This window comes from Malaclemys terrapin, chromosome 4 (assembly GCF_027887155.1).
Source record: "Malaclemys terrapin pileata isolate rMalTer1 chromosome 4, rMalTer1.hap1, whole genome shotgun sequence".
Lineage (NCBI taxonomy): Eukaryota > Metazoa > Chordata > Testudines > Emydidae > Malaclemys > Malaclemys terrapin.
In genome coordinates, this window is record NC_071508.1 from 150,742,620 (window position 1) to 150,768,123 (window position 25,504).

The 25,504-nt window shown below is 42.3% G+C and overlaps 1 protein-coding gene across 1 annotated transcript in view; it reads left to right on the forward strand.

The window, feature by feature from the left end:
• The window catches only part of MIS18BP1 (MIS18 binding protein 1), a 39,077-nt gene extending 13,573 nt beyond the window's left edge, over nucleotides 1-25,504 (forward strand). The window contains exons 7-17 of the mRNA XM_054027084.1: nucleotides 510-600; nucleotides 1,148-1,296; nucleotides 4,120-4,286; nucleotides 6,922-7,033; nucleotides 10,200-11,115; nucleotides 12,693-12,862; nucleotides 14,976-15,121; nucleotides 19,474-19,619; nucleotides 22,586-22,670; nucleotides 24,534-24,594; nucleotides 24,819-25,504. Of these exons, the coding sequence (XP_053883059.1) occupies nucleotides 510-600; nucleotides 1,148-1,296; nucleotides 4,120-4,286; nucleotides 6,922-7,033; nucleotides 10,200-11,115; nucleotides 12,693-12,862; nucleotides 14,976-15,121; nucleotides 19,474-19,619; nucleotides 22,586-22,670; nucleotides 24,534-24,594; nucleotides 24,819-24,916 (2,141 nt within the window). The 3' untranslated portion in view covers nucleotides 24,917-25,504. The remainder of the gene's footprint in view (nucleotides 1-509; nucleotides 601-1,147; nucleotides 1,297-4,119; nucleotides 4,287-6,921; nucleotides 7,034-10,199; nucleotides 11,116-12,692; nucleotides 12,863-14,975; nucleotides 15,122-19,473; nucleotides 19,620-22,585; nucleotides 22,671-24,533; nucleotides 24,595-24,818) is intronic.

A 25,504-nucleotide genomic window follows, 5' to 3' on the forward strand; every position in this document is an offset into this window, starting at 1 on the left:
CTACAGTGCGAGCGCTGGGGCTGAAACCATCGCTTCCCTCGTAGCTAAAGCCCCAGCACCCTCTGTGGGGCTGAAGCTGGGAACAGAGCTGCAGGGTTGAAGCCTCGAGCCTGGGTGCTTCTGAGGGTCAGAAGCCCCAAGTCCACCCAGAGCCCTGAACTCCTCCTCCCTTCCCCTCCACATGGCTGCAGCCCCAACCTCCCAGTGAATAAAGCCCCAAGGCAATACAGTATTTGCGGGGAATGTTTTGTTTTGTTTTTTGTTCTGTGCTGCTGCCTGATTGAGGACTTGCGGTTTTACAGATGTCCGGTTGACTGGAAAGTCCATACAAACACTAGAGTTATCTTTGAGGTTCTACTGTCACATGTAATGTACTACAACTTATGTACTGCTATCAGTGAACCAAATTCAGTATTCAAATATCCTTCTTTCTTACTGTGAAAGGGGGGAAAACGCAGTATGCTGCTAAAATTTTAGCCATTATTAACACTCTCCTTTGTTTCAAACAGGATTTCCATACAAATTCATCAAGAAGTTTACATTTGGATTTCCAGAACAATGGAAACAATATGTTGAGAATTTTCTTGAGGAACTAAAGAGGTAACTTTTGGTAGGCCTTTATTTTGCTCAGTGCTAATTTAATAGTGTAGAGTAAATATTAGTTTTTTAAAAATACATAATAATACAACTGAGGTTCAGTAGATGTGTATTTAGACTAAGTTCTAAGTAAATTCTTAGTAACCAATGTGTTAGATGGAAAATAAAGTTTAGCAGGCTTTGTCTACTCTGTGTGTGTGCGCGTGCGCAAGAGTGTAAGTGAAAGAGAAACCAGTGCAGCTACACTGATTTAGCTGCAGTGGTGCGCCACGTATACCCATTGCACTAATGCAGGAGGACTTGCACTGGCTTGGCTTCTGGTGTAGTTTATTAACACTAGGGGTTTGAATCAGTGCAGCTACATTAATACAATGGCGTGGGGTTGTGGGGACGGGAAGAACAGTGTATAAGGCTTTTCATTTGTGATTTTTTTTTTGTGTTTGAATGGTGTAAAATAGGATTTCAGCTGAAGTTCTTTAATAACATTTAAGCAATATTAAGCAGTGACAGATTTTGGTTTCCTATTTTTTTTCTTAAACTTAAAAATTAGGAAAGAACAAGATACTGATGAGGCTGGCAATGAAAAAATCAGTTCTGTGGAAATGGATATGTTGGAAGAAGAGGGGGTAACAGGAGACTTAAAAAAACAATCTAGAACACAAAACACCACTTATGAAGTAGCATTGAATGATAACACATGTGAGTACTTCCTCCCACCCCCCTTTTTTTGTTCTAAATTGATAGTAATTTAAGTGGTTAAATGACTGACTTTTTTTCTTAATATTTCTCATTTTTAGAATTGTCACAGCATGAGGTTGTTTTTTTCCCAATTGTAGTGGCATTTCTTTCTCACAATAAAGCTCAATGTTCTATTAAAATATTTGAATATGAAGGGACAAATTTAACCCACAGTTTGTGGGGAATGAACCATCAACATTGGTTTGTGTTGTATAACTTAGACTATGTGATGCTTCCACATTCAGGGAATGAAAGATTGCTAGAGGGTAACTTCCTTGTAAGTTTTTATTTTACTCCCTTTTATAAAATGAGTACATTGACAATTGCAATTCCTGTTGCTCGCAGCCATTCCAAATTCTCTCCTTTAAAATATTTCTCCTAATCTCCCTTAATGCATAGACCTCTCGCTCAGCCTCCATTTTGTGCTGATTTCTTTCTGAACCTGTTAATTGTTATGAACCATTGTTAGACACATGAAGTGGGTGAGCTAATATCTTTTAGTTGGTCCAGTAAAAGATATTACCTCACTCACCTTGAGTCTCCAAATAACCTGGGACTGGCATGGCTACAACTACACTGTATGAACAAGTATCAGAGGGGTAGCTGTGTTAGTCTGAATCTGTAAAAAGCAACAGAGGGTCCTGTGGCACCTTCAAGACTAACAGAAGTATTGGAGCATAAGCTTTCGTGGGTGAATGCACACTTCATCACACTTGCGTCTGATGAAGTGGGCATTCACCCACGAAAGCTTATGCTCCAATACTTCTGTTAGTCTTGAAGGTGCCACAGGACCCTCTGTTGCTTTTTACTGTAAGGTTTTCTCTGAAATGTTGACATTTTTATAACCCTACATATTGTTTCCCCTTATCCATCTCTCTTTCTTAGTACAAGCCTAGTTTTCCTAACTCCAGGGGCACCATATCTTAATTGGTCTTTGCACCTCTGTCATATCCTGAATATCCTTCTTATGATATGATGCTCCAAAACGTCTTTGATCAGATTTAATGATTCATTATCTCTTTATCCAGACTTCTTCATTTTTGTATCATCTGCACATTTGTACTTTTTCCAATGTGCTTCCATACAATTGATTGTAATCTTGGGAATAGACTCAGAGTCTAAACTTTTCTTTGGCTAATTCCACTTACCACCACCTTCCTAAATGATCTTTGTGTATCATTACTCTCTGAACTAGGTCACAAAGTCAAAAGACTTCAGAGCATAAATTTGGTTGCTATGGGGGGAAAAATTACTAATACTTTAATCACACTAAGTTGCATGGGTTTTTGACTTGCCTGCTTTTAAAACTAAGAATGGTAATTTCTTGATTTAGATATTCACTTTTGTTTTGTGTCAGCATCGTTTTCATGTAAATCAATACAAAACTGGGTGACTGGGCTACAAAATGGCAGATGAAATTCAATGTTGATAAATGCAAATGCACATTGGAAAACATAATCCCAACTATACATATAAAATGATGGGGTCTAAGTTAGCTGTAACAACTCAAGAAAGATCTTGGAGTCAGTGTGGATAGTTCTCTGAAAACATCCACTTAGTGAGCAGCGGCCATCAAAAAAGCAAACAGAATGTTGAGAATCATTAAGAAAGGGATAGATAATAAGACAGAAAATATCATATTGCCTCTGTATAAATTCCTCGTACACTCATCTTGAGTACTGCGTGCAGATGTGGTTGCCCAATCTCAGAAAAGATGTATTGGAATTGGAAAAGGTTCAAAAAAGGCCAACAAAAATGATTAGGGGTATGGAACAGCTTCTATATGAGGAGAGACTAATAAGACTGTGACTTTTCAGCTTGGAAAAGAGACGACTACGGGGGGGATATGGTAGAGGTCTACAAAATCATGACTGGTGTGGTGAAAGTACATAAGGAAGTGTTATTTACCCCTCATGACGCAAGAACTAGGGGTCACCCAATGAAATTAATAGGGAGCAGGTTTAAAACAAACGGAAGTATTTTTTCACACAACACACAGTCAAACTGTGGAATTCTTTGCAAGAGGATGTTGTGAAGGCCAAGACTATAACAGGGTTAAAAAAAGAACTAGATACATTTGTGGAGGATAGGTCCATCAATGGCTATTAGCCAGGATGGGCAGGGATTGTGTCCCTAGCCTCTGTTTGCCAGAAGCAGGGAATGGGAGACGGGATGAATCATTTGATGATTGCCTGTTCTGTTCATTTCCTCTGGGGCACCTGGCATTGGCCACTGTTGGAAGACAGGATACTGGGCTAGATGGACCTTTGATCTGACCCAGTATGGCCATTCTTATCATAGAATATCAGGGTTGGAAGGGACCTTAGAAGGGCATCTAGTCCAACCCCTCTCAAAGCAGGACCAATCACGTTCTTATGTTTTAAATTGTTTTTATGTTCTTATGTAAATGTAACAGAGAGTCCTGTGGCACCTTTAAGACTAACAGAAGTATTGGGAGCATAAGCTTTCGTGGGTAAGAACCTCACTTCTTCAGATGCAAGGCATCTTGCATCTGAAGAAGTGAGGTTCTTACCCACGAAAGCTTATGCTCCCAATACTTCTGTTAGTCTTAAAGGTGCCACAGGACTCTGTTGCTTTTTACAGATTCAGACTAACACAGCTACCCCTCTGATATGTAAATGTAGTATTCTGAACTTGCAAACGTTGGTTAATGCCTGTAAGATCATATTCAAGATTACTTTTAAAATACAGTATTTTGATGTTTTTAAAAAAACAAAACTATCCTGCTGCTAACAAGGTTTTTTTTTCTGTGTGTGTGTGTAGATATGACACCCAAAAGCAATTCTGTGCAAAAAGACCCAGATGCAAGTTACAGCCGTAGTGGTCGGCGCATTAAACCACCATTGCATTACTGGTGTGGACAACGAGAGTTTATTGATCGTAAACTAAATGTTACTATAGAAGAGGGTGGAAAAAACTACTTGAGTATTGTAAGACTTTTCTGCATGTTTTTACCTTATCATTGTTCTATAATTGTTTAAAAAGTATCGAAGTTAAGATGACTTTTGTATGCCACAGCCTATTAAGTCAGAAGTTTTTGAACTTTTTTCTATTGTGGACTACTTTGTAAGGATCACTTCTTGAGGCTAAGGATGGTTCAGTGGTGTGCATTCTAGCTTGGTACTTGGGAGATGTGGGTTCAATTCTGATCTGCCACAGACTCCCTTGTATTATCTGGACAAGTTATTTAGGGCTGGATTTTCAAGATCTGCCTCTGTAGACATCTGAAATCCCTTTTGAAAATCTGGCCTTTGATTTCTCTGTGCCTCAGTTCCCCATCTGTAAAATGGGGATGAAAGGGCTGTGCTATCTCACAAGGGTGTTGTGAGGATAAATACTGTGACACTGCACCCCATATTCCTCATAGTTCTATTATGATATGATTATGGCATAATTAAGATGCATTTTGTACAAGATAAATCATGTGAGGTGTCATTGGAAAAGTTATGATTTGCTGAATATGATTATCCTATTTGCATGCATGTATCATTTTTGTATCTAAAGATAGCTCAGTGGTTTGAGCATTGGCCTGCTAAACCCAGGGTTGTGAGTTCAATCCTTGAGGGGGCCATTTAGGGAACTGGGGTAAAAATCTGTCTGGGGATTGGTCCTACTTTGAGCAGGGGGTTGGACTAGATGACCTCCTGAGATCCCTTCCAATTCTATGATTCAAATATAGTTATACCCAGGTAACACCCACTACTCTAAATAGCTGGTTGTAAAGGGCCTATTCAGGGTAATGGGCCATTAGAAAGACGAATAGGCCTTAGGAGAAGCTTATCCCCCACTGGATGAGCCTTCCTGAGAACTCTCCAGACAGCATGTACGTAATGGCTGCTCTGACTCTACAAGGACATGTGACCAGGCCACGTGATTCTGGACTCCATCTTGGGATATCAGTATTTTTTCACAAATTGGTCTGGGAGCCAAGCTTTGCAACAAAAAGGGTACCTGCCATATGCTAGAGCTATATAAGGCAGGGAGTGACATCATCTGGGGTTCTTCACGTCCCACACAAGACCACCCCTGGAAACACTTGAAGAAAAAAGACTGAACTGGGGGAAATGCTGGACCCAGGCTAAAGGGATTTCTAGCCTGTGTATAAAACAAGTGTAGCTTGTGCCTTAAGAACCTACAAGTCTGCATGTACGATCGGTTAGGGTGAGAATCTGCTATTCATAGATTGGCTATCTAGTATATTAAGCTTATGTTGCATTTTTTGTTTATTTGCTAGGTAATCTGCTTTGATCTGTTTGCTATCGCTTATAATCACTTAAAACCTAGCTTTTGTAGTTTAAATACATTTATTTTATATTTTAATCCAAACCAGTGAGCTTTCACTGGAGTGCTTGGGGGAAAATCTCTGCTTGATTATCACAAGTGTGCATTGTTCTCTTTACATTGAGGGAGAGGCGGACCGGGTATTAAACTCAATATACTAGCCAGATTTGAGCAGGGCAGGACAGTACTGCTCTGGGGTCCTAGGCTGGGAAGCTGGCTGTTAGAGAGCCTGCATGTAACTGCAGTTGGGTGTGTCCCTACCTGTGTGAAGCCTGGTGAAAGTGCAGGTTGGCGGGGTTTGTCACAGCAGCTCAGTGTGAGAGGGAGCCCAGGCTGGTGGATGAGAGGGCTCAGTGGTACCTCAGTTCTTAGTGGCACCCTGGGAAGAACCCATCACAAATGCATCAGATTGTGAGGCGCTCTCATACTATGGTAACGGGGGCCATATAAGCACCTGAGAGAGATTTCTTTGCAACCTCAAAATGCTCATTCCACAACTATATTGATATTAAAAATGTAACATTAGGACAGCACTAAAGAGAGAAGATGAAAATAAACTCATGCCAGTGCAGTAGCATCAACATTTTTTGTCTGTGCTGTTTAATTTAATTTCCTCTTAGTGGGTGGAGAACTTCTCATTCATTAGGACCAAATGTTCCCTCTTCTCCTGTAGCTTTCTGGTCTGATCTTCCCCAGTCACTTTGCAGTTTGGGTCAGTCTTTTGGGTTTGGAGCTGCTGGCTAATTCTAACACACTAGGCAAATTTGTTCGTGGTTGAATTTAAGTGAAAGGAAGATACTGTTGTTGTTTCTTAGTTGTGCATGGGCTTAAATGGGGCTGCTGTTATGTTGGGGGTTTTTTAAGCTTAATTGATCTAAAAAGCCTCTGGAAACCTTAAGAGGACTGGACTTTGCTGTAATAGCTAGCTGGTGCCATTGCTTGAAGATGCATTGCTGCTTTACCATTGTGATATAAACGGCTCCATAGACCTCCGTTTGAGACTCACTGTCTTAGTTAAAGTGGTCCTATAAATTAAAGGAAACCTGATCTACTATTTTGGTCTCACTGTGGTGTCCCTTGTGGAATTTGAATGAGCATCAACATTTACAAATACTACTGATGCAGTATAGCAAAATATTGTGCCCTATAGTTTATTACTAACACCTCCAGCCCTCCATCTCAGAGTGCAAAACCAAAAATTTATGGCTCGTTGTTCCGTACTGGTTTTACTATAGCTGATGTGTATAATCTCTGGCAGACACATTTATTTTCTTATTTTTCAAGGTATGTAGTAGTAGTAAACAAGCCAAAAAGAAAACCATTTCCAGCCCACCAAAGAACAACAGAGAGGATACAACAGAGACAAGTGAAGGAAAAACTAAAAGCCAATCTAAAGGTAAGAATGGCCATGTGTTTGTAAGCTACTAAGTGCATTCCCTCCCCCCCCCCCCGAAGTAATTGTAAATGAGGAAGATAGTCTATTAAATGTGGGCCTGTAACAAAACCAGTATGATGGTGTTGATATTAAGAACTTTTAAAATCTATCTTGATTGCCAGTTGATTTTTTTTAATAATTAAAGCAATACTGTCCACTAGTTTTATGCCAAAAAGAATGATAGGTGGTGTGAAAATAGAGAGGGGATACAAACTTCATGAATAGACAGATTTGCTATCTGTCATAAATTGAAATGGAAACAGGTTGATTAAAATTTCTGCTACTATGCTGTGAATCTGAACACATCAGACTTGGTGTTGTCAGTGTGTGACACTGAAAAAGGAAAGAATAAACAAAAGTTGACCAATCTAGCTTCACTTTGCAAACTGAGTGAAGTGCAGAAAGTAAGCGGCCTGTGTAAATAGTACATTCGATCATCAACTTTTAAGTCTTTTTGGAAATATACAGTAAACCCATAAAACTAAGTTTAAAAACACAAGTTAGTGTCCTTTTTGAAGCAACTAGAGCCTCCTATAGAATTCTTTATTGTGTGAAGGGAATATTTTATTTTGACTGGATCTTATCCAAAATAAAACTCATGTAGCTGAATGATTTAGACTGAGTAAAACAGTAGCATTTTCTATTGACTTTCTTATGTTCCATATTTATTCAGTTCCTTCATGTTGGAATTAACTCTTCAAGATTCCCTTTGTGGTTTTGATAGTGCCCCATTCTTGTGAGCAGAAGGGTGTTTGCATTTTTAAATGGAACTACTTCCTAATGGACCAATTCTGCTTCTGTTATGACGTGAGGGTTCCCATTGACTTCAGGGAGCAGAACATGTCCCTAAGCAGTTGAGGGAGTAGGATTCTTATCAATTGAAATACCATGTCCTGATACAAGAACTTGAAGAGACAGATGTAATGAGTGCAACACGTCCTCCATGACCTAGAACAGGCTGTCAGCTTCCTTGGTGGCAGAGATTTTTGGGGATCAGATCCGCCTTGCCTTATTTGTTACAAGTAGGTTGACTTGTGCAAGCAAGGTGGATTTGAAAGGGCTTTCGGGGATCAGGATGACATACAATCTTGCACTTGTTTTGACTAGAGCTGCCTGTTTGTCACAGCAGTGGAAAAGTCACATGCACCGTGATTTCTCTGTCTGTCAGTGATTTTAAAAAAGCACCCATGAAGAGGGGAAGGCCTGGTGGGGAGAGAGTGAGTTCTCCCCATATTCAACCCTGGGAGTGGTGGCTCCTGTGTCCCTACGAAACCTGAGCAGTGCTATCGACCTGTGTGCTAGGCTGCACTACCTGGAGTGGGGAGTTGGGTCCAGCTCTGCGGGGAACAGGTGCCACCACTGCCCAGGGTGAGTGCGGTGTGGGCTCAATCTCAGGCACCCCCCTCTCCAGGCCTCTCCTCCTCATCTGTCAGTCTTCTTTAAAATAAAAAATGAACCTGTGCCTTTTTCTACATTTACTGTGACTGCTGGAAATTGATATTTTTTTCAGTTTCTTGGTTGAGCATGAAGTTACATTTTCTTCCAAGAAAAAAAGGAACTTCCACGTTCTTTGATAGTCTGAGCATGGTTCCGCTCAAGCCTTACTTATTAACACCTCTTCCCAAGCCTCTTAGCCATAAAATCATAATAATTGAACTATCTATTTTCTGATAATTGGGTTCTTTAATTTAAACTTGAAATATATTTTTACTGCTCACTTCCGTGAGCATGAAACGTGCAGTGAGGCTGTTCTATAGATTTCTTACTGTACCTAACCGAAAAGTATAAAGATGGAAAAATGTGTTTATGGTGTAGATTGGGGGAAAACATTCCATGTTTCTCTTTGATCTCTGCAATGCACTATAAGTTATTAGCATGAAAATGTCTTGGAACACAACTGATATATTTAACTCTTATCTAGTGCTTTTCATCCATAGATCTCAAAGTATTTCACAGAGGAAAATCCCCTTTAAAATGGGGATGATATTTAAAAAAAAAAAAAAAATAATGGAGATATCCTATCTCCTAGAACTGGAAGGGACCTTGAAAGGTCATCGAGTCCAGCCCCATGCCTTCACTAGCAGGACCAAGTACTGATTTTGCCCCAGATCCGTAAGTGGCCCCCTCAAGGATTGAACTCACAACCCTGGGTTTAGCAGGCCAATGCTCAAACCACTGAGCTATCCCTCCCCCCCCCAGAAGACTTGCAAGTATCCTCTAAGGTCACTGAAACAGTACAGAAAAGTTAAGTATCTTGACCAGGGTTCTGCAGCAGGTCAGTAGCAGAGCCAGAAAAAAGAGCCTAGGTCTCCTGCCGCCTCATTCAAGTGCCATGACTGCTGGACCATACTGCCTCACACATATACTAGGTAGCATCAGACTTTCCAGAAGGGTTTTGAAAATATAAGCCTCCTCCGTGGAGTCTCAGTAAATGGAAGTATATGCAAGAGTGCGTAATTGGGCCCACAGGATCATATTGTACCCTCCCGAGGCATAACTCCCGAATGGACCAGAGAGCTCAGAAAAGTTTGCCATATTCACCTGGTGGAATTTTCAGCTAAAGCTCATGTTGAGTATGAGGTAGCACCATAGCCTTCAAATGCTGGGCAATTAACTCCCCCACCACTGGAAGGGATGTCCATGCAAGGTGACTGCAGCTTGCCTATCCCATATCTGTCTCGTGTATGGGACAGGATAGTACAGAGTCGGAGTAAATGCTGCTTAGCGGCACTAATTCCCATTGGTTTTACAATATTATTTCTGTATGTTTGGGAGGAAAGCTGGCGTCTGAAGGCAGCTGCTTCCTAGCCCAGCATGAACTGCTGGACACCCTCCTGACCCGTGGAACCCTAGTCTCCTGTTAGTCTGATGGAGAGGCTTCTGTGGAGTCAGGGGATTTGCACACTGGGGAGTCGCTGCTTGCCTCTATCCTGTTCCACTAGCTTCTGCCAGTAAAAGCGGAAGGGAGCCTCCAGCTTTAACCATTGTACAAGGGGTTCAATGTAGTTGCTGTAGGGGGCGTAAGGTATAGTTGTTTAACAGCGTGCAATGGTGCAATGCTACATCACAGGTAAAACCTGTCTTGGTGTATGTGAAAACAATCCGTATATAATATTTTTTCTTTTAGGAAAAATCTATGAGAAGAGAGCAAATTTCAAAAAAGAAATTGGGTCCGGTGACAAAAGAGACTCTAGACGTTTTATTTCAGATCCTGATGAAAGTGACTTTGAAGCTGAACTTAAAAATATTGATAAAAGAACTGTTGTATTGACACCCTTGAAGCATAAAAAGCTGTATCAAAATAACCTAACATATAATAGCCAGACTGCAGAAAAAAGTGCAGAGCAAAGTATTTCAAAATATGGAACTGAGACCAGAAATTGCAAAACAAACTCAAGGAGAGAGCTAAAGACTTGCAAGTATTCTCTAAGGTCACTGAAACAGTTTTGCCAAGACAAACTGTCTACGGAAGAATCCTCAAGCAAGGATGAGGAAGACTCCAATGAAGATATCCCTCTGTCTATCAAAAGGAAAACAAAACCCTCTTTGGAAAGAGAGATTCATAATTATAAATCTTCCTCCGATGCTAAGAGCTCACAGAGCGATACAAAGAAGAAATCATCGGAGCAAAGAAAAATAGAAAATTCTGCAGCCACTTCCTCCCACAACAGACAGTTAAGGATAGATCTGTCTGATCAGAAGAAACCATCAGAAGTGGAACCTAAAGGGAAGGCTCCTCCTGGTGGGTCCAGCAGTGCCCCTTTGATTGACAGGAGAGTAAACACAAGAAAAATGAGTATCAACCCTCCGACGTATGTGTTTGAGTCAGAAATTGAGACAGAAGACTGTGATAGAGAATTTCAAAGAAAAAAAAAGAAATCAAAAGTGTCTGCCAAAAAACCTGATTGCAAGATTATCAACAGTACAAAGTCTTCAGCGGTGAAGTCAAAGGAATCTGACAAGAGAGAGGAGCAGAATTTCTTGGAGTCTTTTCCAGGTGCAACTGAAGACTGGACTGAGAAAGAACTACAGAAGCTACACAGGCAAGCGGTTATGCTTGGTAACAAAAAACAGAGCAATTTACCTGGACTTTTAAGCAATGTATTAGACTTGATCATTTAGATTTGCTTAGCATCACCTTGGTTACTTTTCAGTCAAGGTAGAGTAAGATGTACCAATTACACTACTGTGTGTTTAGCATTCGCTTAGACTATTCTGTTTGTTTTTCATGTTTCATTTTCAGTCCTTATCTCTTTCTTAAATTTGGAACTGTCTTTTTCAGACTTTTTTTTTTTTTTTAAAAAGACCATGAACTTTGAGTATTTCTCCAGACAATACAATCCTATACACAAGGGGTAGGCAACCTATGGCACGCATGCCAAAGGCGGCACACGAGCTGATTTTCAGTAGCACTCACACTGCCCGGGTCCTGGCCACCAGTCCGGGGGGGCTCTGCATTTTAATTTAATTTTAAATGAAGCTTCTTAAACATTTTAAAAACCTTATTTACTTTACACACAACAATAGTTTAGTTATATATTATAGACTTATAGAAAGAGACCTTCTAAAACATTAAAATGTATTACTGGCACATGAAACCTTAAATGAGAGTGAATAAATGAAGACTCGGCACACCACTTCTGAAAGGTTGCCGACCCCTGCTAAACACCTTATAAAAAAAAAAATTTGAAACGAAAGACACAGACAATGTAGGTTTTGGTAAAATAAGTTATGCAAAACCATTAAATTTAGATTAAAACAAATTTTTCTTTAACATGAGTCTCCTGTTTTTTTAAAATATTCCCTTACAGGGTTTACAGGTCAAACGTATTACAGCATTGTGCCAGTGCAGGAAAACTAGAAATTTAAAATGACTAGAAACAAAATAAAAACTCACTTTTTGTTGTGGGAGTTAAGATATGCATGGAAATTAGGTTTTTAAATTCTTCAGTTGAAGGTGCTGATGTTTCTAAGTGTGAAAGATTTTTCACATGAAGAAATGGAGAGAGATCAGGACTGTTTAGTTGAAGGAGCAGGTGAATAAGGGGTGACATGATAGATGCAAACAAACTAATGAATGGGATAGAGAAAGCTAAGTGGGAACTACCACTTGCTCTTTCCAAATACAAAAAAGGAAGGGGATGTTAAAAAAAATAAAAACTAACCCTTAAAATGTACAGGGAAATTAACTTGTGGTACTCATCGCCACAAGGCATTGATGAGGCCAAGAGCTGAGTAGGGTTTGACACTTCTGTGAATAATAAGAATGACCAGAGTTATTTTAAGATTAAAAAAAAACCTTAAAACAGAAATGAATTCATGTTTCAGGGTGTAAAAAACGACTCCGCCTGAGATTAGGAAGAAACTCCGCCCATGTGCAGGTCACTGCATGATTGTCTGTTATGAAGGTTTTACACCTTCCTCCAAAATGTCTGGCACTGCCTGCTGTGGAGTTTGTCTTTTTTAAAATTTGATTTCATTTATTTTAAACCTAACAATGTAAATGTTAGATTCAGTCTGTCTTATGACTTGTAGATCAGAGGTTTGACTTTTGAATGAACATGTAGTTCAACCCATTTCTTCTGGCTATAGATTATTACATTTTTTGCTCTCTTTACAGGGCTGTTGCTTCTTTTCCAAAACACAAGAATGGCTTTTGGTTGGATGTAGCAATGGCTTTGGGTACTCGATCTGCGGAAGAATGCCAGCAGAAATATATGGAAGAGCATCAGACAAAAGGTTCCAAAAAGCATGTCACAAAGACTGCGTTAGATAAAAAAGGACAAAAAGGTACTGGCCTTTCTGCACAAATCATGTATGTTCCTTCTATTTCTTCATTTTTCTGATTTTTCAAGCAGTTGTTTTTTAATTCAGTCCACACTAAGCAGGTGGACTTACACAGAAGTGGTATTATTGCATGTGTCATACGTAAGTTGATATTGATGCATTTTCAGCATACACATTGGATTTAACCAGTACAGCCCCTGCTGAATAGAATCTAATAACAGCTGCCTATAAATCCTGTAATATTGTTAGCCCAGTGAGAATTGAAGTGGTGCACAACATTTGCAGCAGCCTAAACTTCCTCACTCTGAAGGTAAGGCTGCCTGTCTGGATCGCTCTCCAGGGTGCGCACCATCCATGCCACCAGCATCTCCACACCTGTCAGCCAACTCGGTACCCCAGACACCCGCCTCGGGTGCTCACAGGGACATTCCTCGTACTTCAGGACATTGTGAGCCCTTTCTCCCATTGGTGCATCTCAAACTGTCCGACCTGCATTCTCTGCTGCTTGTTACAATCGAATCTCCCACTCTGGTGGATGACCCGTCCCTGCTCCAAAAGCAGCATTTCCAGGCTGTGTGTTGCAGACCCCCTGTACCAACGACTCCACCATTCCTGGAGGCTTCGTCGGACTCCAACAGTTTCTCTGAGCTGGACCCGACGTTCTCCCCTGCTTCCAGGAGAAGCTCAGACTCCTGTGCCCACGCATCTCACCCCTAGCATGTGACCCGGTGCTGCAGGCTTGGTACCAGTATATCTGTGGCCCGCGTACCCCCAAGTCCCGGCCACATCCATCCTTGCCCTCCTGGATTACCTCTTAGAGCTCAAAATGTCAGGCTTTGCCCTCAGCTGTCAGGGTCCCTCTGGAGGCGCTAAATGCCTTCCTTCCCCCTGTGGATGTACCCTCTGTTTACACTCCCCCACCACTGTTCACTTCATGAGAGGCCTTCTCAACAGCTTCCCTCAGGTACTAAAAGTTGTGCATCTATGGGACCTTAATTTTTCCCTCTCCACCTTCCCCAAACCTCCCTTCAAAACCTCTGGCAACATGCTCCCTCTCACATCTTTCCAAGAAGGTAACCTTCTTCAGGCTATCACTTTTGGCCAGAAGAGTTATCAAACTGGCAGCCATGATGGCTGACCCCCTCCCCCCCCCACACACACTTACTTCATAGGGACAAGGTTTCCTTATGACTGCATCCCAAGTTCTTCCCAAATGTGATGTCAGAATTGTTCTACCTCAACCAATCTGTTCACCTTCCAGTTTTCCATCCTGACCCGCGTTCACTCCCGCGTGCACTGGTTTTCTATCTGCTCAGAACTCGCTTCCTTCATGCCTCTCCAAGACTGTTTGTGGCTGTTGCTGACTGCTCCAAGGGCCAAGCCCTCTCCTCCAAATGAATTTCAAAATGGGTTTCAGGCAGCATCTGTGAATGCTATAGGCATCCAGCACCCTGCCACCTGACAGCATTATGGCACACTCAGTGTGGGCACAGGCAACCAATCTGCCTCCCTAGCGAATGTCTCCTGGCAGGCATCTGCCAGGTGGTAGCGTGGTGTTCCATACATACTTTCACAACCTATTACACCATCTCCCATTTGCTAGTTCCCATGTCTGTTCTGAAGCTTTAATGTTAAATATTCAAACTGTAATTTATCAACTGTGAGAACTAAGTGGCTTCAGATCCGCAGAGGGTGGAAGCCTCATTGAATTGTACAAAGTTAGTTCTGGAATGCTCACTCCAGAAGCTGCTGAATCTATCTCAGGTCTGATCAGTCTGTTGCACAGAAGATCTGAGACACAATGACGCCAAAGGCACCTGAGGTCACAGATTGTACAACAGAAACCTAATGTCTTTCATATCTGATATGTAAACACACAGAATATTTCTGCTTAGATGACCAATAAAATAGCTAAAAAATTGATGTTTACAATGCTGCAATTTTTTTTTTTTTAATAAAGTGTAAATTCTATAGAAACTAGAAGTACAGGGAGCAGGAAAACTTCAAAGATTGTAAGACTGAGGATTTTGCATCACAACAGTATTGTCTATAACTAATAATCTGCAAGACCAAATAGCGTAGCCAATAGCCCTGAACAAATGTAATATGTTGGCAGATTCAGATAAGAAACAGCCGGTAATAACTGCTAAGGTGGGAACATTTAAAAGAAAACAACAGATGAGAGACTTCCTGGAGCATTTGCCAAAGGATGACCACGATGATATTTTCAGTGCAACACCCCTACAGAATAGAAGAGTAAAGGTAAATCTGTCATTTAAAAAATATATTAAATTGAATCTTCTATTTTAGAAATCTGCCCGTTCAATTTCTTGGATCATAGGTCAGTGACTTTGTGTTGGGAGAAGGGGCTTATATCTTTGACCACTTATGGCTGAGTGTTGGCAATTTGGACCTCCAGTGTAAATGGATTAAAGGAGACCGGCAAAGGAAAGAAACTGTGTCCAATTTTTGTTGCTTTATGATGTGTAAGGAGATTCTGAAATATGCGTGCATGCTCGCTTTGTCTGTCTCTCACAAAAAACTGTTTCTGGTAACTTTGAAAATTGGGGATATTGAATGTGGTCCTTCCTGGTTTTGCTGGAGAACTCTTAAAAGCTCACAGTTCTCACACTAAACATTCAGGGGCATACTGAGTATTTTAACGAATACCTTTTCTCCCAAGTGTTTCTTATACATTTGAGTAAATAGATGTCAACACGTCAAAGGTGTTGTCCACTGTGTAAAACAGAACCAGAGACAGAATTTTTTCTTGCCCACACCTGCATCTAAATCAGGTTTAGCCCAGCTTCAGTTGCAGCTGTTGTCAGTAGCGATTCCCTTTCATTGTGTAGGCCAAAGAGCTTTCAGCCCAATAAATATCCTTTCAATCAGTTTTCGCCTCCTTGTCTACCTTGGTCGTCTTGAAAGTCTAGAGAATTATTGTTTATGACATGACCTGAATTTCTAATCTCTTTATTTAAAAAAACAAGCTACCTTCCTCTGCCCCCACACATGTTTTTTTAAATTCTGCTTTGTTCATCTTATATGAAAATTTGCTTGAGAATAGGGAGAAAGCCCCCCTCCCTAATATCTTCTTTCCAGGTACACTGCTGGGTGTTTATATTGTTTGTGGTAATGTGTTTTGTGTACTTGCATGCCTGACTTTGTAGTAGAACCCAAAAAAGGATTGGAATTAAAACCACTTGCTGCTAGGCATGATGGAAACCATCTACCTTTCCTTCAAGTAAGTGAAGAGACTTCAGTCACCCTGATATCTGCTGGGAGAGCAATACAGCGGTGCACAGACAATCCAGGAAGTTTTTGGAAAGTGTAGGGAACAATTTCCTGGTGCAAGTGCTGGAGGAACCAACTAGGGGCAGAGCTCTTCTTGATCTGCTGCTTACAAACCATGAAGAATTAGTAGGGGAAGCAAAAGTGGATGGGAACCTGAGAGGCAGTGATCATGAGGGATAGCACAGTGGTTTGAGCATTGGCCTGCTAAACCCAGCGTTGTGAGTTCAATCCTTGAGGGGGCCATTTAGGGATCTGGGGCAAAAAAAAAAAAAAAAACAGTTGGGGGTTTGGTCCTGCTTTGAGCAGGGGGTTGGACTAGATGACTTCCTGAGGTCCCTTCCAATCCTGATACTCTGAGATGGTCGAGGTCAGGATCCTGACACAAGGAAGAAGGAGAGCAGAAGAATACGGACCCTGGACTTCAGAAAATCAGACTTTGACTCCCTCAGGGAACTGATGGGCAGGATCCCCTGGGAGAATAACATGAGGGGGAAAGGAGTCCAGGAGAGCTGGCTGTATTTTAAAGAATCCTTATTGAGATTGCAGGAACAAACCATCCCGATGTGCAGAAAGAATAGTGAATATGGCAGGCGACCAGCTTGGCTTAACAGTGAAATCCTTGCTAATCTTAAACACAAAAAAGAAGCTTACAAGAAGTGGAAGATTGGACAAATGACCAGGGAGGAATATAAAAATATTGCTCAGGCATGCAGGAGTGAAATCAGGAAGGCCAAATCACACTTGGGAGTTGCAGCTGGCAAGGGATGTTAAGATTAACAAGGAGGGTTTCTTCAGGTATGTTAGCAACAAGAAGAAAGTCAAGGAAAGTGTGGGCCCCTTACTGAATGAGGGAGGCAACCTAGTGACAGAGGATGTGGAAAAAGCTAATGTACTCAATGCTTTTTTTGCCTCTGTCTTCACAAACAAGGTCAGCTCCCAGACTGCTGCACTGGGCAGTACAGCATGGGGAGAAGGTGACCAGCCCTCTGTGGAGAAAGAAGTGGTTCGGGACTATTTAGAAAAGCTGGACGAGCACAAGTCCATGGGGCCGGATGCGCTGCATCTGAGGGTGCTAAAGGAGTTGGCGGATGTGATTGCAGAGCCATTGGCTATTATCTTTGAAAACTCATGGCGATCGGGAGAGGTCCCGGATGACTGGAAAAAGGCTAATGTAGTGCCCATCTTTAAAAAAGGGAAGGAGGAGGATCCGGGGAACTACAGGCCAGTCAGCCTCACCCCAGTCCCTGGAAAAATCATGGAGCAGGTCCTCAAAGAATCAATTCTGAAGCACTTAGAGGAGAGGAAAGTGATCAGGAACAGTCAGCATGGATGAACCAAGGGCAAATCATGCCTGACTAACCTAATTGCCTTCTATGACGAGATAACTGGCTCTTGGATGAGGGGAAAGCAGTGGATGTATTATTCCTTGACTTTAGCAAAGCTTTTGATACGGTCTCCCACAGTATTCTTGCCGGTAAGTTAAAGAAATATGGGCTGGATGAATGGACTATAAGGTGGACAGAAAGCTGGCTAGATCGTCGGGCTCAACGGGTAGTAATCAATGGCTCCATGTCTAGTTGGCAGCCGGTATCAAGCAGAGTTCCCCCAGGTCAATCCTGGGGCTGGTTTTGTTCAATATCTTCATTAATGATCTGGAGGATGGCGTGGACTGTACCCTCAGCAATTAGCAGATGACACTAAACTGGGAGGTGTGGTAGATACGCTGGAGGGCAGGGATAGGATACAGAGAGACCTAGACAAATTAGAGGATTGGGCCAAAAGAAACCTGATGAGGCTCAACAAGGACAAGCGCAGAGTCCTGCACTTAGGATGGAAGAATCCCATGCAGTGTGCCCTTTTTGCCAAGAAGGCTAATGGCATTTTGGGCTGTATAAGTAGGGGCATTGCCAGCAGATCGAGGGACGTGATCATTCCCCTCTATTCGACACTGGCGAGGCCTCATCTGGAGTAGTGTGTCCAGTTTTGGGCCCCACACTACAAGAAGGATGTGCAAAAATTGGAAAGAGTCCAGAGGAGGGCAACAAAAATGATTAGGGGGCTGGAGCACATGACTTATGAGGAGAGGCTGAGGGAAGTGGGATTGTTTAGTCTGAAGAAGAGAAGAATGAGGGGGGATCTGATAGCTGCTTTCAACTACCTGAAAGGGGGTTCTAAAGAGGATGGATCTAGACTGTTCTCAGTGGTAGCAGATGACAGAACAAGGAGCAATGGTCTCAAGTTGCAGTGGGGGAGATTTAGGTTGGATATTAGGAAAAACTATTTCACTAGGAGGGTGGTGAAACACTGGAATGGGTTACCTGGGGAGGTGGTGGAATCTCCTTCCTTAGATGTTTTTAAGGTCAGGCTTGACAAAGCCTGGACTGCAAGCGTCTGCCCTTCAATCAAAAGTACTGCAGAGACTTGAACTTCCAAAGAAGTGTCTAAGAAATAGCTAGAATAGGCTCCTTGAAGCTATGGATAGCAATGTCACCAGGTTCATTTCCCCAGCCTCCTCTTGTCACATAGACCCTCAAATAAATCCTGGTGCACTGTCTTCAAGAACCTTGATGGTAATGATTTTCCCAGCAACTACTCTAATCTGACTTTCTTGGGGAAATTTGAAGAGGAGGTGACATGAAATCTAGCAATACTTTCCCTTTCAGGACGTTAGGTCCCTTTCGATTCACTTCCAGACCTGGCTATGACTTAAAGACTGTTCTGAGAGATGTTGTTTTAGCGCTTGTTTGAAGACAGGTTGAATATGAAGGGAAGTTCCTTTTATAAATCTAAAATAAGGTAGGTAATAAAACTGTCTGGAGGTGTAGTTAGTTAGAATTTTTATTCTGCAAGTGATGGCTAAGTTTCTGTGTGACTAGCAGTTGGTGATGGAAAAGTTCCACTGTTGTGTGGTCTGATTATTTTTTTAAAGGTGGGTGTTCCCTTTGCGTGTACATACACCTGCATGCGTGCTTTTCAAGCCTTGTCTCGTGTGTACAGACAGACTTTACAAGCATTAACCTGACAGGAGCCATTCGTTTTTAAAAAGTGCACATGTCAAATTGTGCATGTATAAAAGGAGGCTGAATTGAAACCCAGTCCAATATTCTTGGTGTCTGCTAAAACAAAAAACAAGTGCTGTGGCTTTTGCTGTCCAAATGAAGAAGGATTTGGCTGCGGCTATTTCCAGTCTGTGCTCCTTAACCAGAGACCGAAGAGGGGAAAGCAGAATAAGTAAGGTGCATCTTTAATTCACTGTCATAAATGAACAGGTTTCTAAAAGTGCTAGTTCATCGATGAGGACGATTGTGATTTTCTTGTAGCTCCCAACATTCCGGGAAAGCCAAGATGATGACGTCTTCCAACTTATGGACAGCAATCCAATCACACCTTCCTCAGCTGTCTTCCCCTTGGTAAAAACCCCTCAGTGTGATCATATTAGCCCTGGCATGCTGGGATCTATCAACAGGTAAGAGCTACAAACAGCTGTTCATTGTGTAATGCCACAAAGCGTTTCTCAGTTGTCTTTCTACTTAAAAGGAATCCATTTTGCTTCCTTGGTTGTACAGCAGGTTCTGATGGGCATTATCTGCACTGTTTAGGCTCTACCTTTTTCATATAAATTGCAGTTATTGTTGTACAGGTGTTTCAACTTTACAACCAACGAGTAAACTTCTAAGAAATTTAATATTTTGAAGCTGGCTTGGATGGCACGCTGGGATTCAGAACGTGTCAGCTTTATGAAAATGCAGAATTATGATGTTTAATTAAGACTTAGCAAAACGGTCTCCATGCTTCAGAGCTGAGGTCCAGGAAATGTTAGAGGTGAATACCAAGAGTTTATATCTTAAATAAAAACCCAGCATTTGAAAGATTCTGTAAGCACACAACAGAAAGTTCCTGTTGTTTCATTGCAGTTAGAAGTTGTTCAGGTACATTGTTATATTTCTCTCTTTGGTTTTATGGGTTTTTTTTTTTTTTTTTTTTTTTTTGCCTTCCTCTGAAACATCAGTAACGGGCAGTTGTTGGAGTTGGGATATTAATGCAGGCTAGTCTCCTGCATAGGAAATCCTGCATTCCTGTGAATTTTTGGTTGGACAGAGAGAGATGTTTAACAAAATTGCTCATGCTATTTGAACTATGTGAACTTGAAAATAAACATCTAAGAAATTACTGAATTAATTGCCCTTTTTCACTCTTATGATTAGTAATTGAGCTTCATATTTAGCAGGGTCTTGGTGCTGGCGGTGGTACTTCTTCAAAAAAATCTGAAGAAATTTGGTTCAGAAGTGAACTTGTCATTTTCGATTACTTGTAACTGAATGTTTGGAAGGGGGAGCCGTGAGTGTTGTGTTTTAGGCAATTTGCAAAAAGGAAAAGCCGGGACAGAATGTTAGCATTTAAAGATGATTTAAGGGCCAAATACAGCACTTCACTTGTATCCCTTCAAGTATTTTTAGCTTTAGTTCGAAACCAGATTCCTTCATACCAAATGGGAAATTAAAAAGTGCAAAAAAAAAAGCATCTTGAGGGCTTGGCTACACTTGTGAGTTACAGCACAATAAAGCAGCCCCAGGCGCCCAAGCTCACTCCCCATCCACACTGGCAAGGCACATAGAGCGCTCTGACTCTGCGGCTACAGCGCTGCTGGTACTCCACCTCAGTGAGAGGAATAACATTTGCTGCGCCCCCACTGGAGCGCTGCAGCAGCAGTGTGGACGAGGTGTTGGGTTGCTGCACTCTGATCGGCCTCCGGAAACATCCCATAATCCCCTTAAGTCAAGTGGCCACTCTTGTCATTGTTTTGAACTCCTGTAGGAATGCGGAAATGCCCTTTCAAAGCTCCGCTTCTGACTGCCGGCATGCAAGCCGTTACTGTGCAATGCTGTGTGTGAGAGAGAGAGAGAGGGGCGGGGGGCTCTGCTGCTGTCTGAACTTACAAGACAGCATGCTGACATGCTCTCAGCCCCCCAAAATCCACTCTCTCCCCCCACATACACACAACACACGCCCTGTCACACTCCACCCCCACCTCCCCATTTGAACAACACGTTGCAGTCACTTGCATGCTGGGATAGCTGCCCATAATGCACCACTCCCAATGCCGCTGCAAGTGCTGCAAATGTGGCCACGCCAGTGCACAAGCAGCTGTCAGTGTGGACAGACTGCAGCGCTTTCCCTATTGCGCTCTCTGAAGGCGGGTTTAACTCACAGCACTCTACATCTGCAAGTGTAGCCATGCCCTAAGTCTGGAAAATGTGAAGCAGTGTGTAGGGTTTGTTGTATCTTTCTTGGGGGTTTTTGTTAGTTGTCCACTGCCAGTGTATCTGAGCGCCTTTCACTTCATTCATGCGTGGAGTTCAGTGTGTGTGGTTTTTCTTTTTAAGGTAAAAATTGGGTTTGAGTTGCCCCTAGCTGTTTGATGTTTCCTCTTTCTCCATTACATATATAAGGTAATCATGAGAACCGGTGGATAAGGCTTAGATGGTAGCACAGTATCTGCCACCCCAGAGCACTCTAGGAAAAGGTTAGTGGGATGGCTCAACTGGCAAACCCCTGTAGTGGGAGATGCAGCTTATACTGGGAAAAGTTCCATGGTCTGGAAGCTAAAACTAAACAAATTCAGACTTTTTTTTTTTAAACAGTGAGGATAAGTAGCCACTGGAACAACTTATTCAGGGTTGTGGTGCAGTCTCCATCACTGGCAATTTTTAAATCAAGATTGGATGTGTTTCTAAAAGATCTGCTTTAGTTCAAACAGGAATTATTGCAGGGAAATTCTATGGCTTGTGTTATGCACAGAGACAAGTTGAGAAGGTCACAGTTCTGGCCTTAAGATCTATGAAAGAGACATTTTTGGGAGTATAACTGCATCTATACAGTTTACAGCAGGGCTTTTTGCTGGCATAAAAATGTCCTAAAGAACTGCATCCCTAACCAACATTATTATACCAGCAAAAGTTTGTAGTGTCGACCTGGCCAAAACTGGTTGAGAACCCTCAGTAGCTCCTAGAAGTCCTGAAGTAGAATTCCTAACTACTGTGGCTAATACAAAAGGCTTCACTTCAGGGGTTGATTGAGGAAGAAGCAGCAGCTTCTTGGGTGCTAAGCGTAGCGAATGCAACTTCTGAATGGAAGGGATAAGCACTATATTTTTAAAGGAGGATGCTGACTGTTTCACTGGTATCTCACTTCAGAGAGCTGTTGCACATTCTGCCTACAGGGTTAATATAAAGTTTCATACAATTCATGCACAGAAGTATAGTGCTGGATTTTTTAAAAATAAGACTAAATATGTTATCCATTTTTCTTTAAAATGGTTCAATTACCTTTCTGCCTTAAGGGGTAACTAATTTATAATGGCTGTAATTGTACCAACTGGAATCTACAGAGTAGATACACCAGTAATACTGACTGAATTGTTTGTATTTACAGGCATGATTACGATAAGTATGTGTTTAGAATGCAAAAGAACACACAAGGCAAGAAGGGTACCTGGGGCAACATCAAGAAGAAATCGGTAATGATTTTTTCCTGTAATTTGAACTGAAAACTAGTGATGCTAGTATGGAGTATGTAGCCAGGAGTTCCTGTGCACTGTTCCTCCTGCTGAATGGAATCAGAAAAATCCCACAATTGCAAAGCTGTAATTGTGGACCTACTTGTTATAGTAAAAGCTCCCAGTCTTCAAAATTGTATGTTGGAGAAAACAACTTCTAGCCAGAAAATGGCAATTCTCGGTCATGACTGAATGCAGAAACACTAGGAGCTAGATCCACAAAGGGATCTAGGAACCTAACTAGCACTTTAGGTGCCAAAGTCCAAAATGTAGCTCCTCAGAACATGTAATCAGCTGCTGCCTTGCCCTGTAGGTCAGGGGTGGGCAACCTGCGGCCCGTCGGGGTAATCCGCTGGTGGGCGGCGAGACAGTTTGTTTACATTGACCGTCTGCAGCTCCCCGTGGCTGTGGCTTGCCATTCCCGGCCAATGGGAGCTGCGGGAAGCGGTGTGGGCCGCGGGGACGTGCAGGCTGCTGCTTCCCGCAGCTCCCATTGGCTGGGAACGGCGAACCATGGCCACTGAGAACTGCGGGCAGCCAGGTCAGGCATCCAGCTGCCTAAGGCTCGGAGCAATGCACAATCTAGGAAAAGATAGGCAGATAAACACCTGACTAGCCTCCAGGGCCCTGTCTGATAAGCTCCCTTACTGAATCAGACCCCTCTAGGCAACTTACACAAGAGGAGAAAGCCTCCTTCAAAACTCTTAGCCCAGTGGTCACAATTCTCACCTGGGATGTAGGAGGGTTTTGTGCTGGGATCTGCCAGCTCTCACATTTGCTCTAACTGTTGAGCTATTCTGATGTGGGGCTCCCTCTGTCTCTCCTGTTGAAGCTGTTGCACCATGGTTTAAATAATGAGAATCATGGGGCCAGAGAGAAAGCATTAGTAATGGGGTAGTCTCGTGGTTAGAGCACTCACCTGGGAAGGTCCAGTCCCCCAGTCTAATGATGTTTTTAAACATTAGTTATCCCCAATGGAACAGCTTCAACAGGCGGCCTGCTGGATTCCCCCATCACAGTATCCCATAGCCCAGTGATTAGGGCACTCACCTGAGAGGTGATAATCTCAGTTCAAATCCTGCTCCCTGTTGTGCAGGGAGTGGGAGAAATTTGAACCAGATGTCTCCAACCACCCAGGTGAGTCCCCTAACCACTGGGATAAAAGTTGAGGGAGCTCCTCTTACTATTAAAAATAAAGTGCCTAATGCCCTCAGAGTGTTTGAAGCTGAAGGAAGTGCCTCCTTGTAGCCTGGACTCAAGCCCTGGTCCTCTCTTGGTGATAGGCACCTAATACCTCCCTCATATTGACACCTGCCATGGCCTGGCTTGGGCAAGGAGCCACCTAGCCTGCTGATTTCTGTGAATCCCATTCTCAGGTGCTGCTTCCTCCATTCATCATGTAGGAGCCCGAGTGCAAAAGCCAGGCTTTGTGAATCCATGATTTTCTAGGCACCTACCCAGTTAGCGTGGCAATGCTCCAGGTCACGATGCTCTAGGTTTCTTTGTGAATCCACCCCACGTGCCTAACTTCCTCCAAACCCCAGCTCAGCTGCTGCTTCACCCCATAGGTACTAAATTCCCACCGGTGGGCATGTGCAAAATCGACTGCTTCCTGGTACCTAGGTCACGCCAAAGCCCTGGTGGGATTCACAAAATCTGTCTCCCCTGGAGGACCCAATCTGGTGGATGGTCTCTGAGGCCAGCTACTGAATGGGGCCCTACACCACACATAATTGCATTATAATAGTGAACTAGTATCTTCATTATAGTTGATGCAACAATGGACAAAGTTGTGTAAACTTGTTCCCCTGTCATTTAAATCAGGCTCGAACTGTGTTTACCACTCCAACCTCGGGAAGAACCACCACATTTGCCTTCGATCAAGGTGAGCTTTGTTATCCTTGCTGCTTTTCCTCATTTCAGGCCTAATCCTTTGAGATACTGAGTTGAAGGTGATTGCTGCCTTCAAGCTAGGAGTGCAGTAGGATGCTCCCTAAAGCTGTTCTGTTGGAGCAAAATCAGCAGCAATTCACTTCCTGCTTGCACTTGCTGTAGCTAAGTGCTTTGCTACTCCAGTCAACTTTTCCCCCCAATGCTTTCTTGTTGCAGGTGCAGTGAATGACTCTGTCATAGGGAAGCTGTTCGTAGGTGACGCAGCAGAGCGGTCAGATGAAGAAGAGCAAGAAGATTCCTATTTTTCTACTTAACCAAGTCCATGGTTGTAAATAGTTTAACACTTACTGTAACTTTTACTGAATTAAAGGGCAAAATATTCCAAGGGGCTTCAGCTGGCCCTTTCAACTTGTGCTCCCATACTTGGTCGTCTCACACTGAAATTTGGCCTATAGTGTTTTAAGGTGTCCAATTATGTTCGAGTCTTGTTTCATTCATACCTATTGATGCGATTAATAATACTTGTAAATTAAAACTCTGTCCCAGTTCAGGGTGTACCTCTCACTTCACTTCCTCTTGTGGGGAAAATTTATAAAATACCAATTAGTGTCAAAAGTTTTTTTCCTTTTACGGTAAAAATAATGTTTTAAAAATGGTAGTGTAATAAACCTACAGTAGGGTTTGTAATGAAATGGCCTTTTAATTTCCTATATTGAAAACTGCTGTATTTTTATTAAATAACTCGTCTCAATGCTTTTCAAATGTCTCAACTGTTTCATAATCATGTCATTGTTATAGTAAATGATGTAAAGGTGTAAATAGAAAATCAGTTAATTACCAGCTGCTTAATGTTGCAAACCTGTACCCTTCAGATAGTATGGAGGAATTTTTTTTATAAAGCC